Here is a 20,104-nt window from a genome sequence, read left to right on the forward strand (position 1 = left end):
CCAGATCACGAACGGGCTGAGAGTCGTATTTGGTTGCTCATGTTGCTCTTCCAGTCCCTTTGCCCAAGCGTCAATGGCGGTGTCGGTCAACCATCTCGATTCTCTGAGAGTGTCGAGGTCAGTCGTATAGGGGGGTATGCCGCCTGGTCCTGTCGGGAATATTATTTTAGGCGTGTCTCTCGGCGGTGGGGCTGTCTCCTTATCCGAGGAGAGCTCGATAATTTTCGGCGACTGTGGCTTTTCCGGTGGAGCTGTGTCCTCATTGGAGGGGAACTCGATGGCTGCCGGCAACTGCCCTGCCTTCACTTCTATCCTACCGAGTGTGAATGTTATCGGCGATGCTCCGGTCTTATTGTGGGCCTTGGCCGTGACTGGTTCGGTGTTCGTGGTGTTGTCATTGGTGCCCGTGATGTGTGGTAGTTTAATGATGCGTGCGACGTCAGCGTACCTGTTTGCGCGAGTAGTTCCACGCGTGTTGTTGACGTCGCCGCCTGTAGTATTTAATGGTGTAATGCCGTGTACGACGTCAGCGTACCTGTTTGCGCGTATAGTTGCACGCGTGTGGCTGACGTCGGCGCCTGTAACTCCTTCCAGCAATACGGCCCTCGGGCGTTTTGCTTCCTCCTCCTCGTAGCGCTGGCGCATACGCTTGACGCTGTTGGTTAGTCTAGCGTTATAGCTCTGCATTGTAGATTATTGGTTTGTGAAAAAAATGCGTAGCAAAAGAAAACGATGTTGTCACCTCGGTGGTTTGCGTTGGAATAACCGGCGATTGATTGTCCTTGATATTAATTAATAATATAAAAAATTGTTCTCCCTGAATTTGTTTGGTTTCACGAGATGATCTCTGCTGTATGATATGCTTTTAGTTCCGCGATGTTGACAGTTTTTTTCCTTTCCTCCGTTTGGTTTTCGTATTTTGAGTATCACTGGGGATACATATCCTAGGATTTGGTAGGGTCCGTCATATTTGGGGGCCAACTTTGCCGCGAAATTTTCCCCGGCCTTGGAGATATGGTGTTCCTTGGCGGGCACTAGTTCGCCGACTACGGGGGTCCATTTTCTCCGCCGTAGATTGTAATGCCGTGCTTGGTCTGCCGCTGCTCGTTCCATGTTCTGCCTCACTATTCTGAATGCCTCTTGCATTCTGTCGGATTTTTCTTCTGCCATGGTGGTGGCTGTGCCTGTCCCAAGGTTGACCTCGTCAAACAATGCCCCTGGTAATCGCGGTTCCCGTCCTTGTACGAGGAAGGCTGGACTGTACCCTGTGGACGCGGTTACACTGGTGTTGATGGCCAGCTCGATCTCTGGGAGAAAGTCGTCCCATTTGATGCGTTGTGATTTGGTGAGTTGCGCTATGATCCTCTTTACCGTTCTGTTCGCCCGTTCCGCCGGGTTTTCTTGCGGTGTGTAGGGCGCCGTGAATTGTTGTCGTATCCCCATTTCCTTGAGGTAACGCTGCCATATTGTGCTGGTGAACTGAACGCCGTTGTCCGATATCAGTATTTTGGGAGCACCAAATCTTGCTAGGATGCGTTCTCTGAACGCGCGGCGAAGGGCCTCTGCTGTCGCACGCCTCATGGGAGCCAATTCCACCCATTTGCTGAAGAGGTCGAAAAATACTAATAACAGTGTTCCCGTGTGTGGATCGTGGGAGTGGTCCGACGAAATCGACGCATACCGTGGCGAATAGTTCTTAGGCCACCTGTGTGAGCATCTTTCCTGCTGGTTTTTGCTGTGCCTCCTTGTATTTCTGGCAAGACTCGCACTGCCGTACATATCGACTGATATCCCGAAACATGCCGGGCCAGTAATACCGGTTGGCAATCCGTGCTACCGTCCGGCGGATGCCGATGTGTCCAGCGCTTGGGATGTTGTGGTTTTCTTCTAACACTCGTTGTCGGAGTGGTGTTGGTACACAAAATTTCCAAGGGACCGTTTCCTCGTCGTGTGACCGGCAGGGAATATGGCGTTACAGTTGCCCATCTTGTATCATGTAGTCAGAAAATTTCTCGGGGTTAGTGCGTACTTCGCCGACGCGTTTGTGCCACCACTTGCGTTGTGGCTCTGTTGTCGTTGCTCGGCGTAGGGTCTCCAGTGGCTGCCGTGATAGTGCGTCCGCTACCAGGTTCAGCTTCCCTTTCCTGTACTCGATGTCGAAAGTGTGTTGTTGAAGCTCCAAGGCCCATCATGCTACACGGCCTGAAGGGCTTTCGATGGAGTTTAACCACTTTAGAGACATATGGTCCGTGATTACCTTGAATCGGTATCCTTTCAAGTATGGCCTCATCTTGCGTATTCCCCAGACTATCGCGAGGCACTCCTTCTCGGTGGGCGAGTAGTTGGTTTCCGCCTTGTTGAGTTTCCTGCTGGCGTATCGGTGCTTCCGTGAGCTTTTGCTTTAAGATCTCGAAGGCCTCCTGTTGTTCGGCCCCCCACTTCCAGTGTTTGCCCTTTTTCAGCAGGGTTGTGAGTGGTTGGCTTATCGTGGCGAAGTCGGGTACGAAACGTCGGTACCAGGATGCTATACCGAGATATTGGCGTACGTCTTTCACGTTCGTTGGTGGCTTCAAGTCTTTGATGGCTGTGACTTTCTCGGTGTCGGTGTGAATTCCCTTGTCGCTTACTAGGTGTCCTAGGTATCGGATTTCCTTCTTGAAGAATTCGCATTTCTCCGGATTTATTCTGAGGTTGGCGCGCTGTAGTCGTAGCATTACTTCTCTCAGATTGCGATTGTGCTCCTCCACAGTGGATCCTATGACGATTATGTCATCGAGGTATGCGAAGGCGTGGGGTTCCATTTCAGGCACAATAACCTGATCTAGTGCTCTTTGAAACGTTGCGGGTGCAGAGTGTAGGCCGAAAGGCATAACGCGCCGCTGGAATAATCCGCGTCTCTGTACTGTGAAAGCTGTGTAGGGCCGGCTCTTGGGCTCCAGTGGTATTTGCCAGTAGCCCTTCTTCAAGTCCAAGCTGCTGATGTACTTCGCTCGTCGTAGTTTGTCCAGGATGTGTTGTATTCTGGGTAAGGGGTATGCGTCGGGTACGGATCGGGCGTTGAGCTGCCGATAGTCCACGCATAACCTCCACTTCCTGTTTTTCTTCTTGGCCAGTACGATCGGTGCGCTGTGTGGGCTACAGGATGGCTCGATGCATCCTTTCTGGAGCAATTCGTCAACTTCGCTTTTGATGATTGTCTGCATGGCTGGGTTGCGTGGGAAGTAACGTTGCTTGATGGGGCGTTCGTCCGTCAGGACAATCTTGTGCTCGGCTATTGTCGTCACTCCACTCATGCTCTCGAATTTCCGGAGTTCCTTTGCCAGAAAACCGCGCACTCGTTCCGCTTCTTCTTGTACGTCGTCGTCGTTGTTTTGCATAATGCCGTCGTGCTTGAAGTTACTACTGCTCGGTGCTGTTACACTCTGAATGGTTCCAGATGGGGCTCCAGGGGTTTCGTACCCGGCGTTACCCTTTCTCGCTCGTGTTATACTCTGATTAGTCCCCGGGTGTCGTACCTGGCGATATCCGTTCTTGATGATATTGAACTTGGAATAGTCCCAAGGCTGTCGTACCTGACGATATTCGTTCTTGCTGGTGTTGTTCTCTGAATAGTTTCTGGCGCGGCTCCAGGATTCGGTGTGTGCTGGACAAGGGGTCTGGTTAGCGCGAGGTGGCCTTCTCCACATGATATTGTGGCTCCCATGCTTCCTAGCGTATCTAGGCCCAGTATGATGTCGTCGATCGCTCCGGGCATGACGTGTAAAACTGTGTGGAGTGACGCTTCTCCGAGGCGTACCTCAGTCCTTATGGCGTCGAAGATGGTAGTGCTAGTCCCGTTTGCCATCGTTATTTTGATGGCCACTCTCACCATTTCTCCGCTTCCCGAGTTTACCACACGTTCTACTAAGCTGCTCGAGACGAAACTTCTTGATGCCACTGTGTCGATGACCGCCTCGACTGATTCCGCGCCGAGCTTGGCTACGGCGTAGAGGTGACCATGCTCTTGGTACATTGTTACTGCCGTTTCAGCGCTGGGTTCCTTGGGTATCGTTACTGCCGTTTCGGCGCTAGGTCCCTTGGGCTCACGGCGCCTTCTTCTTCGTGGATCCCTCTGTCGTTTCCCTGACGTCGGCGGCAGCATTCGATGGTTCGTATATCGTTGCGGCCACATTCCCAGCAAACAATTTTCTGTGGGTTTCGGCACCTATTGGTGTCATGTCCTCGTTCGCCGCATCTCCTGCATACGCCGTTGGGGTAGTATCTCTGATTGTCTGGAGGCGTGCGGTTCGTTAGTTTCGGTGGCGGTGGTGGTTGTGTTGCAGGTTTTGATGGTGACACCCGGGTTGTGTCACTGGCGATGTGTCGCGTAACTTCGCGGTGATGTCCGCCTGATGATCGTCGATAGTCCTCGCGTATGTTCTCGTATTCTTCGGCAAGTGTCAGGAGCTCTGCGAGATTAGTGAAGTCCCTCCGACGGATGTAAAGTGCGCAATCGGGGTGGCTGTTACGGAAGATTGGTTCCAGCCGCTGTTCGCTGGTGTAACCTTCGTGTCTCATCAAGCTCTGGATTCCTAGTACGTAGTCCTTATACCTCTCCTTGTTGTGCTGCCTTCGTTGGCGTATGTCGTCGCCGAGCCGCTCCAAGTACCTGACTGGTAGGAAGAAACGTAAAAAATCCTTTTTGAAGCTTGTGCACTCTCCACAGTGCGCATTGTTATTGCGGTACCATTGTAGCGCGGCGCCCCCTAGTAGCTCGGGCATGGTTTTTGGCAGGAGGTCCACGTTTAGCGCGTATACTTCGGCTAACTCCTCTAACCGTTCGATGAACGCTAACGGGTCCCGTCCACCTTCATACTTTACGCAACACTTTCTTACCTGGTCGATGATGGGCGCGAACACCACGGTCGGTGCTTGTGTACCTGGCATGTATAGTTCATGGTTGGTGCCGTCATTCCCGCTGGTAAGTACGGTTGCGTGGGTTGAGATGTGCCGGTTGATGATGCCGTAATTTCTGATGGTACGTGCTGTTGTGTGGGTACTGTACTCCTGGGAGTTGCCTGAGATGTACCGTTGGGTGGTACCGCTATTCCTGATGGTAAGTACTGTTGTGTGGGTACGGTATTCCTGGGAGGAAACGCGAATTGAGTTTGTTCTACTGTTGTAACGGCGACCTTCGGTGTGCCTCCTCCGTTCGACGGATTCGGTGTCTTAACTTCATTTACGTCGCTCATGTGCGTAGTTTCCTTGTAGGTGGCTTGTAGGTATAAACATTTTCCGTGGATTTCCGAGTCCGTATTTGCCTTTGAGGCCAGTGCTGCTATGCGCTTTCGGATTTCTCGGTTGGTACCTGTCTGCTCAATACCCAATTCCTGTGTGATGGATATCAGCTGCTCCTTTGAAATTGTGTCTAACCACGTGGTATCGATCTGGTCGACCAATGTGTGATTAGCTTTCTCGTCAGGAATGTTCCTTCTGACGCGGTAACGATTTGCAGGGTCCCTGTTCGGGCGCCAATTGTAACGAAGCTTTTCCGTCCCGGCGCTTCTTCAATAAGTGCTAGGGGTATACTCGCCTTGCCCAAGGTTCGCTTACAATTTATTTGTAAATTTGGGACACCGTGCATATCGTTTTCATATAAATTAACCTTATTTCTCTAATTCTATATATGTATGTACACTATAATTAAAATGAAAAGTTTTACGTAATCAAAAGAAGAAATATTTGTTGTTTTCGTTTCACTGTATGCTCGCTCTATACTGCGTGGTGGGCCAACGGTACTCGTGTCCCGTTATGACGCCTCGATGGTCGTTGCTTGTGTGTGTGTAAATGTGTTTTCTGACGCCCTGCGTCGGCGTGCGTGTCCCGTTAGGAACGTCCCGTTAGGACGCCCGGCTGGTCGTTGCTTCAGTGCGTGTAAAACGTGTTTCGGTGACGCCTTGCGTTGGCGTGTATGTACGCTACCCTAGTGTGGTTGACGTCGTGTATTTGCGTGACTCTGCTGTGGTCACCGTAGTATGTGTGCGTAGTGCTGTTGTGGCCAGCGTGGTGCGGTGACCAACGTAATGTGCTTGCGTAGCGCTGTTGTGGCCCGCGTCGTATGTTGGCGGTTGCGGTCAGCGTAGTGGGTTGGCGCAATGCTATGGCCAACGTAGTATGTTTGCGATTGTGACCAGCGTGGTAGTTTGGCTGGCGAATGTCACCTGCTCGCGGGGCGCGTCACTGTGGTAGTGCCGTTGCTCACGAGGTCTCAAGCGGTGTTTGGTGGTATAACCGACACATTCACCACTTCAGGCCACGACTTACTCCTGTGAAGCGACCTGTCCGCATGGTAGAACCGACATCTTCAAGGGACGCTCCACAAGTAGCTCTGGTCACGACCACATCTCTGGGCTTCTGCACGAGGGTAACTCTGGTACAGTTGACGTGGTAGGTTTGCGTAACTTTGCTGTGTCAACGCAGTATATTATCGGGGCGCTGTCGTGGTCAGCGTAGTAGATCGGCGCAGTACTGAAGCCAACGTAGTATATTAGCTATGGTGCTGTTGCGGCCAGCGTAGTAGATTGGCGTAATGGTATGGCCAGCGTATATATTAGCTATGATGCTGTTGCGGCTAGCGTTGTATGTTTGCGTAGTGTTGCTGCCACCAACGTAGATGCTTGCGTAGCGCTGTTACTGTCGGCGCAGGCGGGCGGACGCTGCCTGTTCGCGGGTGCGCGTTACTGTGGTAGTGCCGTTGCTGGCGATATCTCAAGCGGTGTTTGGTGGTTCACCACTTGAGGCCACGACTTACTCCTGTGAAACGACCTGTCCGCATGGTAGAACCGACAACTTCAAGGGACGCTCCACAACTAGCTCTGGTCACGGCCACAGCTCCGTGCTAACTAACTTCTGTCCTGCTGTGTTGCTCCTTTTATTTCTTTGTATGGTATTGCTGGCTCTAATGGCTGCGTTGCCATGGTTGCTGTTCGCCGTTGCGAACGCTCGTTGCGTTGCTGAGATTTGTTAGTTTGTTTTGTTGGCATTAAAGTGTTGTGCTTGCCCGTTGTGTTGCTGAGACTTGTTGGTTGGTCTACTGCTATAGCCTTTTGTGACTGGCTGTTGTGTCAATGCTGTATTGAACTTGTTGGTTGGTCTGTTGTATAGCCTTTTGTGACTGACTGTTGTGTAAGTGTTTTATCGAATATGATGTATGCTGTATTGAACTTGTTGGTTGGTCTGTTGCTATAGCCTTTTGTGACTGGCTGTTGTGTTAGTGCTGTATCGAATATGATTGGGGTCGTTTTGTGTGGTCCAAATTAATGGTGTTATATTTGGTCCTCACAATATTTTCTACTTTGAATGGAAGTTCCTTTAGAAGTGATTGAAGCATATCGACCACCAGAACACCACCACACAGCTCTAAACGGGGAAGTGAGATGGTTTTGATTGGTGCGACCTTTGTTTTGGCTAGTAAGAGATTGGAAGACGTGATTCCCTGGTTTTCTACTCTTAAATATATCGCCGCCACGTATGCCTTTTCCGAAGCATCGCAAAAGGCATAAACTTGGAAAGTTGATTCCTCAGAATAACATACCCATCGCGGCATTTCGATTCCTTCTACAAATTGGTAATTTTCTAAAAATACTTTCCATTTGAAAAGAGTTTGAGGAGATAAGGGCTTATCCCAGGGAGTACCGTCAGACCATATTTGCTGCATAACTATTTATGCTAGCACCACGGTTGGCATTCCATCGAATTCCTAATGCCTTTGTCGTACTTGTTTCGTCTAATTCCAAGAAGTCTTTGTCCAAGAGATGCTCTTGCGGAAGATTTCTCAGAATATCTTTCGAATTTGAGGACCATTTCCTCAAGGACAAGCCAGCGCTGTCTAATGATTCGATAAGTTCATCTCGCGCTTGTAAAGCTGTGGCTATATCGTGGAATCCAGCTATCACGTCATCTACGTACATGGAGTTCCGGAGAAGTTGAGCTGCCAATGGATGTGACAGTCTTGTATGCTACCTTGCGGGTCTTCCCTAAAAATAATCCTCTGATAAGGTCTGTGTTCAGGTTTGACCAAAATTTGACGATACATTTTCTGTATGCCGCTACTTCGAACGAAATTGTACAGCCGCCACCGAATTATAAGAAGAGTTAAATCCGATTGCAGAGCCGGGCCTACATAGAGAATATCATTTAACGAGACGCCATTCGAAGAGTTACATGACGCGTTAAAAACTACTCTCAACTTCGTCGAAGTACTTTCCGGTTTCAGAACCGCGTGATGTGGGAGGTAAAAGTGGCTAGGTGAATGTTCGAAATTTGGAGCTTCTACTCGCTCCATATGTCCTAATTCATGGTACTCCTTAACGTTATTGTCGTATTCTTTTAGCGAAGGGGTTTATAACAATCTGGTTCCGTTGCGATAAAATTGCTGCAGCGCGATTGGCCGAGTTGCACCTAATTTTAAATCCGTGGGATAAAAACTTTTAAACGGCAACGACACGACATATCTACCATCCGGGTTTCGTATAGTCGTCTTCGAGTACAGTTCTTCACAAAACAAATCTTCCGATAACTGATGATTCTTCTTGGGTATTTCTTCTAACTCCCAGAATTTACGAAGCTGCCTATTTAAATTAATATCTTCTCCTATTGAGACTTTGGTAGCAAAGCAAGAGACGTGTGCGGTGTCCGATGCCCCAGTGACAATCCACCCGAACACGGTCTCTTGAGATAAAAGATTTTTATGAATACTACGTTTCACGCCATCTAACATAACTTTAGGGTATAAATCTCCCCCGATCAGAACATCTATGGGACCGCTTTGTAAGAACTTTGGATTTGCTAAAGATACTTTTGGCAGTTGGTCGAGAAGTGTTTCATCGATTGAAGGCGATGGCAAATTACCTGTAATTTGAGGTAATACGAATGCTGAGGCTTCTATGAAGAGGTTTGGGTCACGGGGTGAGCCCAAAATAAACGAGCAACTTTTCGCGGAATTGTTGCAAACCTTTTGGTTTAGCCCGGAAATAACCACGTTTGTTTTCGAGAAAGGAAGCTTAAGAAGTTTTCGCAGTCGGTCAGAAATAAACGACGCTTCAGCAGCAGAATCTATTAACGCGCGAGCTATGTATGTTGCGCCCGAATGGCAAATGTGAACAATGGCAGTTCCGAGGAGAGCTGAGGATAAACCTGACGATTTCAGACTATTCTCAGATAACGACAAATTTGTATTCGAAGAAGTGGACTGTATATTTGTGTGGAATGCTTGCGCCGCGGTTCCAGCCGTGGTTTCTTTAGAGAGTTGCGCGTTGGAAGACACTCTATGAAGTGAAGTGTGGTGTCTACTCTTGCACGTAGTGCAGGAGTATTGACTTTTACAGTCCTTTATGGAATGGCCTTTGGTAAGGCAATTTAGATAGCTTTTTTATTGCCGCAAACGTATCGTTTACGGAAAGGGAGAGGAATTTGGTGCATAATCGGAGAGGATGGTGTTGCTTCGGACATAAAACGCAGTTTGAATTTGAAACTTGGTAGCAAGAGCTACTTTCTTTTGGCCCGCGATGATTTTTGAAGGGTGTTAGGCGACGACGATGTTGTAGAACATTTTACATCCACTATTGATTCCAAAGTCCTGTACCGTTGCGTGAGGAATGCGTCCATTTGACTCCATCTTGGTGGAGCCGCTTTTTCTTCTAACGATTGTTCCCATAAACCGAGCGTTGCTTCCGGTAAGCAATTAGAACAATGGAAGATTACAATTGGATCCCAATTTTCCACCTTGACCTCGTGCATTTCAAGGGCTGATAAGCATCCGTTAATGCTCCGCTGAAGTTCCTTTAACGCTGTTGCACTTTCAGTCCGAAAGACTGGAAGCGAGAAAAGCACCTTTAGATGACTGTTGACCAACACCCGTTTATTTTCGTATGCCGCCTTCAAGTTAGACCACGCCATTCCGAAGCCTAAATTGGTTAGCGGGGTTTTCGCGATGATTTCCTTTGCTTCACCACTTGTTTTCTGAAGCAGGTTGTAAAGTTTTTCGACGTCCTCCAGTCGCGAATTTTTAATGTAAATCGCTGTGAATAGAGCGCGAAAGGAAGGCCAAGACACGTAATCACCATGAAATATTTCCGTATCACATGGTGGTAAACGCAAACTATTTGAGGACGTGGCTACTTGGGCAGGGACAGTGGCTGGAGCAACGCTAGCTTAGGCCTGTTAGATGCATTCAGTAATGCGTGACAAGCAGGATATATAATCCCTAAGAGATGTTGAAGCTTTGCTTTGACCGCTTCGACCTCATCCTCATTCTTCAAGGATTGTAAGCATTTTTCATATGCTAGCTTTGTGTTCGACCAAGCCAGAACAGATAAATACGATAGATTTTATTATCAATTTAATTATTTTTCAAACCGAAAATTAAAAACAATTCACCTTCTTTTTGCCGAAAATTGGCTGAGAAAGTCGCGAACACTTTACTGCGGGCGGTATTTATCTCTCACTTGTGCACTTGTGTATGTGAGAAATTAAAATATCGCTATTAGCACTAATAAAACAATTTCTGTTTAGTTTTTAATTTTTCACTTGCACATATGTAAGTATATTTTTTACACAAGAAGAAACCTAATTGCTCAACAAATTAATTATATTACACGCACCTGTTTTATGATTTTTTGATTGAAGAATATTAGTTTTTTCGTATCGAAATTAATTTGTTAATCTTTCTTCGTCTTCTTCTTTATGTTGATGTCTTCGTTTTTCAGCCTCTCTTTGCTGTAATTGTATATGTGTTTTAGTTTACTTTGCCAAAACAAATCCCGTGCAGTTCGACGGCTCGATGGACCAAATGATCGGGCGGGGATCGAACGAAGAAAATGCCGGTACGAACTCACGGCAGATTTGGTACCAAAAGAAATAAAAACCAACGAATTAGAATAGTGATAAAAGTGTATTTAAAAGGATAAATACAAAGGTATACAAGCAAAGTAAGTATATAGATTTATAGGTACACTAGAAAGTTAATCACGATAGAAAAACTTATAGTTATAGTTAACTTATAGTTTACCTGTAAGACACGATGATGGCTGGATGCGATTCCGATGATGGTTATCAAAAGACTCATCGTTCCAGCCAATCATTAGTTACTTCTCTCTTAGTATGCAAGTGATCACTGGTGATTTTCCCATGACAGAGTTGCTTTGTAGGGAACTGCTGAATTGGGAGAACACTAGCGATTACCAACCATTGCAAGCCTTTTGGCTTCAACACCTTGTCATAATTGTGTTTGAAGCTTCTGGAGTTTTATAAATTTTTTGGTCAAAAAATTTATTATGTAATATTAACTTTGCTATTTGAAAATATGCAACTGCCAAAAACGGCAATAAAAAAGGGATACAGGTTCTGATATACAACGCAGCAAAAGAAGGCCAAATGTCAAATTTCAGCGAAGTAAATAAAATAGGAACTGTTCATTATATTCAGCCATTTTATAATGAAATGACACAACATTTTGCGTTTATTATTTTTGTGGCCGATAACACTTTTGAGCAGCTCTAGAACTTAACTTTTCGAACAAATTTAAGTACTTTAACAAATCAAGAGATTTTCCACATTTATTTTGGTTTGCGAAACGAAAAGTGCAATACCGGCAATATAGAAGGGCTCATATTTTTAGAGACCAAAACAACTTTTATCAATAAGGGATTTTTATTGTATGTTATTTTTATTTCATTTCAGTGGGTTGAGGAATCGTTCACAGACTTTGTAAAGGGTATTAATTGGCGAAGTTATGTTGTATGTGATGTTGCATATAATAATGTAAATAATTGGTTATGGTCGCCTTTCATTGATCGCGGTCCCGCAAACCGTCTCTACATCGAAATTCAGTTTACTATTCGTGACTGCTCTTTGTTCCCAGGTATGCAAAGTTTTTCAAAATTAACATCAATGTGTACATGCAAATGAAAATAATTGTATATATATGATTTGGAAAGGTAATGCACTTTCTTGCAAGGAGACATTTAGTCTTTTATTCTATGAATTTGATGCTGCAACTCGTGAACCTCCACCATGGCAAACCGATAGTTACAAGCTAATAGGCAAGTATATTCATACATATATTTAAAAGGGTAAAAGTCTAGTTAAGGGTCGACTGCTAATACGCTACTAAAAATATGGAGAGAGATATAAAAAGACGCATATTGACCTCGAAAACAATACTCCGAAGGCGGAAAAGAAAAATGTTTGCTCTGTCCGGAGATATTTGCAGTTGAAGTTGGCGATTTTCATGTGATTGTTGTAATGTTGTTGTACCCACAAAACAATTGTGAACATAAGTGTTTTGCGCGGATATAGTTTTGGTCTCCAAACCGGTGTTGGACCCACCCGGGGTAATTTTTTATAAGCGCGGCCGAAGGCCTCCAACGCACAAAGGTGTTCTGCATAAAAATACTATTGATACCACCCCCGGTTTTGGAGGGACCCGCGTGTCATTTTTCGGTTTTTCGTTAATATCTTTTGAACGAGTTAAAATTTTCATTTTCCGCCTTCGGATTATTAATACTGATGTCACGATATTTTTGGTAGCGTATTAGCAGTCGACCCCTCAAATAGATTTTTACCTTTAAAAGTTGTCATGTATTTCACTGTCTAGCTAATTTTTAATGCAAGTGAAATCATGCGTTTGGCAGATAGAGTACGACGTGTTAAGAAGTCTAAAGTTCCGCTATTAAGCTACTATTCTATCCGCAAAATGTATTAGAACAGGATTGGTTATAGTTGTGCTATCATTCCCACTAACAATTATGGCAGGTGTTAATTTTAATGAATTTTCGGAAGAGTGCAAATAGTGTGAACGAAGAAGGTACATATTAATACAAGTTTTGAAACTCCTGCGGAAGTTGTTAGTGGGTCCTTTTTTTTGCTAGATTATAGGCGAGCACGACTAAATTATATGGTTGTAAAACTTTTATTCAACGCTTGATTTCTTTTGTAGCACGAATCGCTGCTGGAGAAGGCCGTTTCAATCAGAATTCAGACGTTGATATAAACACTGAAGTGAAAAGCATTGCAGTAACTAAGAAAGGTGTTTATTTTGCTTTCCGTGATCAAGGAGCTTGTATAAGTGTTTTGGCCATAAAGGTTTATTATATTACATGCCCGGCGGTGATAGAAAATTTTGCATACTTCAATGAAACTCCTACAGGGAGAGAAATAACAATAATTGAAAAGCAAAATGGCACTTGTGTTCAAAATGCCGAACCATACGAGACACCAACATATTTGTGTAAAGGAGACGGTAAATGGACAATTTTAACTGGTGGTTGTCACTGTAAAGTGGGATATGAGCCGGACTTCATAAATAAGATTTGTCAAGGTTATATTCACAATTTTACTAACGATTCTGATAATTCTAATAAAATTATTATTTTTAGAATGTCCTATTGGAAAATTTCGGTCAAAGGAAGTTGGTAAGTGTGTTACGTGCCCTCTCAATTCCGTTTCTTCCACAATTGCAGCCGGGTATTGCAAATGCGTGTCCGGGTTCTATCGAAATCCACGTGATGGCAAACATATGCCGTGCTATAAACCACCAGGTCCACCTACAAATTTGACATTGTTATTTGTTGATCAAACGAGTGCAATTCTGTCCTGGAATCCACCTATAAAAGACGCGTTTGACTCTCCACCCCATTCGAAGGCAAATATTTATCAAAATGATATTGTGTATAAAGTACGTTGTGTATCCTGTTCATCAATTGTAGTATACAACCCATCATCTGATACATTTAACGAAACAAAATTAACACTAACTAATTTGGAACCTGTATCATCATATACCATACAAATTCATTCCTTAAACGGTGTATCGTATTTAGTAGACTCGGGGAGTAAGGAAAATGATACATTTAATTATCTTACCACTCCTAAAAGTTTTGTTTTTGCTGACGTCTCTGTGGATACAATGCAAGCTAGCAACCATCAATATAATTTAAACGAAATTAAAACTGAATATGCTGAAATTATTTTTACTACGGAGTCCGATGTTTCATCCACTGTACTTAATGTCCGAATTGTTGCATCTGCAAGTAAAGAAGTTGATCTTGTTTGGGACAAACCCGCACAAACTGATTCTCCTATTGAATTTTATGAGGTGCGCTGGTTTTCAAAAGCAGAACTGGATACAATCAACAAAACTACTTTCAACACGAAGGAAACTCAAGCACACATAAGCGATTTGAACGAAAATACTGAATATGGATTTCAAGTTCGTTGCAAAACTTTGAGTGGGTATGGGACTTACAGCAATATCGTTTATATTCATACTCACCAAGCAGTTAGCTCAGGTAAATAAAAACATGCTTGCATATTAAGCTGTCCGTTAAAAGAAAAAGTTTGCCTTGCCGGGCGGAATATAATAAATTATGGTCTAAGAATAAAAATAGGATGCTCTTAGAACCTCCACGTTGCTTTTAAAAATCTAACCATATGGAATCAGGGTGCATCAGTTTATATAAAATAATTGGTAACCGTTGGTTTGGTTATTATTTCTTACTTGAAAAAAATCACGGAAAAATATCATGAGAGTAAGAATAAGAAATGAGATCTGAGATTTAAAAAATAACAAAAACTCTATTCTCGTACTACTAAAAAATTCTCCAGTTTTTTATATGGAACTGCGGAAACGATTTTCACCCCATTAAAAGTATTCTTTTGTCCCTACAACCCGCTATATACAGCCTAATTATTAATATTCCCTCGTAGTTTTGTTCTCGCAGAAAAATTCCTCCAATTATTTTCCCCAAATGAGAACGATAATTGGGGAAAAGTAGTTTCAAATTTTCAAAATCAACTGTTTTTCAAATTAAAATTTTGTTGCGCATTTCTATTTTTGTTTAAAAGTTTATTTATCATTGCGAATTTGATTAAAATGAAAAACAAAATAATATTATGAAAGTAAAAATAAGAAAATTTGTATGCGGTCTGAGATTTCAAAAAAAAAACCATATTCTCGTACTACTAAAAGAATATCTAGTTTTTTTATATGGAACTGCGAAAACGACTTTCAACCCATCAAAATTATTCTTTTGGCCCTACAACCCGCTATATATAAAGTTTAATTATAAATACTCCCTCGTAGTTTTGTTCTCGCAGAAAAATTCCTCCAATTATTTTCCCCAATTGAGAACAATAATTGGGGAAAAGTAGTTTCAAATTTTCAAAGTCCGCTGTTTTTCCAATTAAAATTTTGTTGCGCATTTCTATTTTTGTTTAAAAGATTAATTATCATTGCGAATTTGATTAAAATGAAAAACAAAATATAATAGGCATAATAAGACTGCGCTGTAACACAAATCCGCTGGACTTGCTGCCTGATTCAGCAAGCAACTTTCTGGCGGCCAAGACGAGTTGAATTCCTCTTTCGACATATGCCAAACTAAGCCTTCGTAAAAAATCCTTGCGCTATTTCTGGATGGCTGCATCGGAAAAAAAGTAAGGCAAAAACATTGAAAACAAAAAAATTAGTAAGCCTGCAATGCGAAAGAAACCGAAAAGAACAACCTCCTGAGAAAATAGGTGGTAGTGTATGTACGAAAAGAAATGCTGATGAAGAAAAGTAATAATTTTTAACTAATAAAGAAGATGTTAAGGCAATAGAAAAAAAGAAGTAGAGCAAATGAACGTAATACAAAAAAGTTAATATTTGAAGAAAATTTGCATTAGGGTGCTATAACAAAGTTCATAAAAAAATTCAGTTCCGATAAAAATCTAGCATTAAATTAAATTACAATTAAAATTTAAAATTCATAAATCAAATTAAACAAATTTAGGACAGTGGAATAATAAAAAAATTTGCAAAAAATTCCTAACTGGAAGTAAGTTGGAGTTGCTTAAACTTAAATAGTAAAATAGAAGAATTTCACAAATAAAACAAATGTATCTCAAACAAAAATGCAAAACCCAAATGCTGCTGGCCTCTCTTCTCTCTTCCAAGTCGTGCTCCTGTTGTTGTTGTTGCAGTGCTTCGCCCCACCTAACAGCCGCGACCGATCACAAATTGTCATTCAAGTCGTACTCCTTTAGGCTATGTTCAAGTTAATGATCGCAGTTCCAGGACAGGTTCGCCAAGATGCCCCTCTACACCTTTGACGTATAGTCTGGCACCGTCTGTATGCTTCCCCTTCCCTTTATATTACTACCCCGCTGTTTTTTTTTTTTTTGTGTTTGCGACTGTGATGGTGGCTGGCGTGGCAAGTTTAGAATTTTGAGCCGTAATCTAGAGGTGCAAAGAGAAAGAATTTTAGGGACGAGTGTTATGCTGACAACGAAAAGATATATTAGGGTGCATGTGAACTTTTTTGTTGTTGTCATAGTTTTATTCACTTTTTGCTATTTATTCCACAATATTCGTTTATTTTGTTATATTTATTTATTTAATTATATAATTTTATTCACTTGCTTCCTTTTATATACATATTTAATGTTATCTATCAGATTTTACCTAAATATATGATTTTATTTATTTATGTAATTATATTTATTTTACTTAGTTTTATAACTTTGTTTTATTTTATAGTTTTAGTTTATTTCATTTTATTTTATTTTTAACTTTCATTATTTTAATCTATTTTATTTTATTTTATTGTTTTATTATATATACAATATACATCATATTAAAACGATTTTCCGTCATCCCTTGTCAAATTTGGTTTTGAGACAAACCGGTTTCGGCGTTGTGCCATCATCAGTGTCGATTTTCCTTCTGATCTGTTGTTGTCGTTTGTCCTGTATTTATAGTTCGTAGGTACGTGAGGAGGTATTGTCAAAATTGATGCTTGTGTATATTTGTTTATTGCTTGTCAGGCTTTTAACTTGAACGCGAACGCGAACGCGAACGGACTACTAACAATTTACAGGCGACGCCTACTGAAAATACATAAAGCAAAGGCGAGCATTTGGTTCAACAAACAATGCCTGGAATTGAACGTTACTCTAAAATTCGCTAAAATAACAATAAAGGCAAATACCAAATCTAGCAGGAAAACAGTTAGAAAAGCGGAAAAGGATTTTTTAAAATATGAGTTGGAAAGTTTATACTCGAAAAAAGATGAGATAAATGCCGAGTTATTATCTATCTATTTAAGATTGGCAGAAAAACTGCCTACGACTGCATTAATGGAATGTTTCGACCGCATTAAGACAGAGGTCGATCAGGAACTACAACATAAATACAGGTCGCTAAACCGAAAATTGGACAAGCTGGCAGGACGACGACAGGGTAACCAAAACCAAAAAACTCACCAGTTTCACGACAAGTTCGTTAACCTCACAACAGTGGCCATCACCAAGGAAGAGGCAAAACTTCTAGAAAAGGGCCTAAAGCACAATATCATGGACCAAAATACAGTAAGAAAAACGGAACAAGCGATTGTAGATGCGGAGATCGCAATATTATTTATAACACAGGATGAACAGGAGCACGCAAGACCCATGTGCAGGGAAATCATAAAAAAGGAGGTGAAAGCACAAGAAGGACAAAACTCGAATACAGAGCAGAAAACAATAAAGAATATACGGCATAAACTAAGGAAAAACAATATTGTCACAACGAAAGCGGACAAAGAAAACACCACTGTACTAATCCAAAAAGAGCAATATATATCCAAAACCGAAGACCCCATAGAGGAAATGAAATGTCGTAGAATGAGAGAGAATCCCACAGATGAATGCCAAAAACAAATCAAAGTTGCTATAAAAAATTCAACGAATATTGTAGATTCTAACATGGCACATAGATTGATCCAAATGAACCCTTCAGCTCCTCCACTGATTGCGCTACCAAAAATCCACTAGCCGGACACGCCAATGAGGCCCATCATTAATTTTAAACCGTCACCAAGTTACAAACTGTCCAAATATTTAAAAACGATATTGAAAGATACTCTGGAGATAAGGAACGAATATTCAATAGCTAACACAACAGAACTAATAGAGAGACTTGAAACCGTAGAGCTAACGAGGAACAGGAAATTGGTATCTTTTGACATAAAATATTTATACCCATCTATACCAATATCGGAGACATTGGACATAGTTAGCTCAACAATAGTTCATAACACAAAAAACAAAGTTAAGAGTATGCAAATCACAAATACGCTAAGAACCACTTTACGTCAAAACTATTTTCAATTCAACAATAAAATATATAGACAAACAAACGGTCTTGGAATGGGAAGCCCCACATCAGCAATTCTTATGGAAGTGTTCATGCAAAATCTAGAAGAAAAGTACATACAGGAGCTGAAGTCCAAATTAGGCGTGTCATTTTATGCTAGATACGTGAATGACATAATATGCGTTTTAACTACTAATAACGCAAAGTTTGTGCTGGAGTACCCCAACAAGCAGCGTGGAAATATAAAATTTACAATTGAAACCGAAAAAGACGGAGGAATCAACTATCTAGACCTCGCGATAAATATTGATAAAGAAGCCAAAAGATTTAACTATGACATATATAGAAAGCCAACGGCCTCCGACACAATAATACACAATACCTCAAATCACCCCCAACAGCATAAAAATGCAGCTTTAAGGCACTTGGTACATAGACTTGAAAGAACACCTCTTACGCAAGAGGCATATAAGAGAGAACTTGAGGTTATATATAATATGGCTGCAAACAACGGATATAAAAAATCACTAGCAGATAAGCTCAGAATGACAAATGGAGAACCAAAAAGAAATAATGAAAAGGAAAATTATAGCTGGACGACTATGACATATACTGGAAAAGCAACATATAAATTGGCAAACTTTTATAAAAAATCCAACATTAACACAATATTCAAAACATCGAACAATCTAGGGCGAAGACTAAGAACTGACACTAACTCAGAGGATCCGTTTAGCAGCCACGGCGTATACAAGCTTACCTGCGGATGCCAGCATAGTTACATAGGACAAACAGAACGGCAAATAAGAACGAGGTTCAGAGAACGTATTAGAGATTACAACAAAAAAATAAGGAATGCAAACATTATACCCGAGTCTAACTTCGGGAATCACATGGTCGAGAATGAATGTTCCCCAGCAAATATCAATAAAGCAGTTAGGGTCCTTCACATACAACCAAAAGGCCAACGTTTCAATATACTCGAAAACATGGAAATCTACAAACAGAAAACATTCGACGGTAGAATAATAAACGAATAGATAAACACAATTTCTGACACAATATTCGAGCCTTTAAAACTTGTTTACAAGAAACAAAGTAATCACACAGTTACAATTGACAAACACACAACAACAAATAAACACAAAACAATTAACACAACAAACCCACAAAGAAGGTCAAACGACTAAAACACGGATTTTTACCTACCCCAGTCAGCCACACAAATCGATTAGTAAACCACCCTCGGTTCTGAATGAACACACAGCACATACCCATAACTATATATACACAAGCATCAATTTTGACAATACCTGCTCATGTACCTACGAACTATAAATACAGGACAACCGACAACAACAGATCAGAACGAAAATCTACACTGATGATGGCACATCGCAGAAACCGGTTTGTCTCAAAACCAAATTTGACAAGGGATGACGGAAAATCGTTCCAATATACATCATTTATACACCCTGTCAGAAAATCAAAAAAACAAGATAAGTTTTATTATATCTTTGCATTTAATTTTATTTATTTATTAAATTTTATTAATTTTAGGTATTTAATTTTATTTAATTTTCATTTTAACATTTTTATTTGCCGTCAAGATCAGTCCACATTCACCATGGACTGGGGAAGGGGGTTTCACTGGACTCACCATTTACACTGTGCAACAGCCGGATGGGTATTGGACCAAACCCACTTTTTTGTAGAGATTGAGGCTTAAGTAGACAAAGTGCTATCTCCGTTTTTCGAAGTTAGCCCCTAAAAATAGCTATCGGCTTTCGAAGTTCGAAATTCTACATTTCTAAATTTTATTTATTTTTTGTTAACTCGTTCAGGAAATTAAAAAAGTAAAAATGTGGTCGTACTCTGCATTTTTCTTTTATTTGATTGGCTGAATTCTTTTTTTTTTTTTGAAAAGTTTTGTATAACAGCTGTAAT

At 41.9% G+C, this 20,104-nt stretch overlaps 1 protein-coding gene across 1 annotated transcript in view; it reads left to right on the forward strand.

The window, feature by feature from the left end:
* Positions 1-8,795: 8,795 nt before the first annotated feature.
* Eph (Eph receptor tyrosine kinase) overlaps positions 8,796-20,104 on the forward strand; it is a 353,257-nt gene continuing 341,948 nt past the window's right edge. The window contains exons 1-5 of the mRNA XM_067758664.1: positions 8,796-8,891; positions 11,719-11,899; positions 11,976-12,080; positions 12,977-13,357; positions 13,416-14,327. Of these exons, the coding sequence (XP_067614765.1) occupies positions 8,796-8,891; positions 11,719-11,899; positions 11,976-12,080; positions 12,977-13,357; positions 13,416-14,327 (1,675 nt within the window). The remainder of the gene's footprint in view (positions 8,892-11,718; positions 11,900-11,975; positions 12,081-12,976; positions 13,358-13,415; positions 14,328-20,104) is intronic.

The sequence above is a fragment of the Eurosta solidaginis genome, unplaced genomic scaffold (genome assembly GCF_040869045.1).
Source record: "Eurosta solidaginis isolate ZX-2024a unplaced genomic scaffold, ASM4086904v1 ctg00001072.1, whole genome shotgun sequence".
NCBI lineage: Eukaryota > Metazoa > Arthropoda > Insecta > Diptera > Tephritidae > Eurosta > Eurosta solidaginis.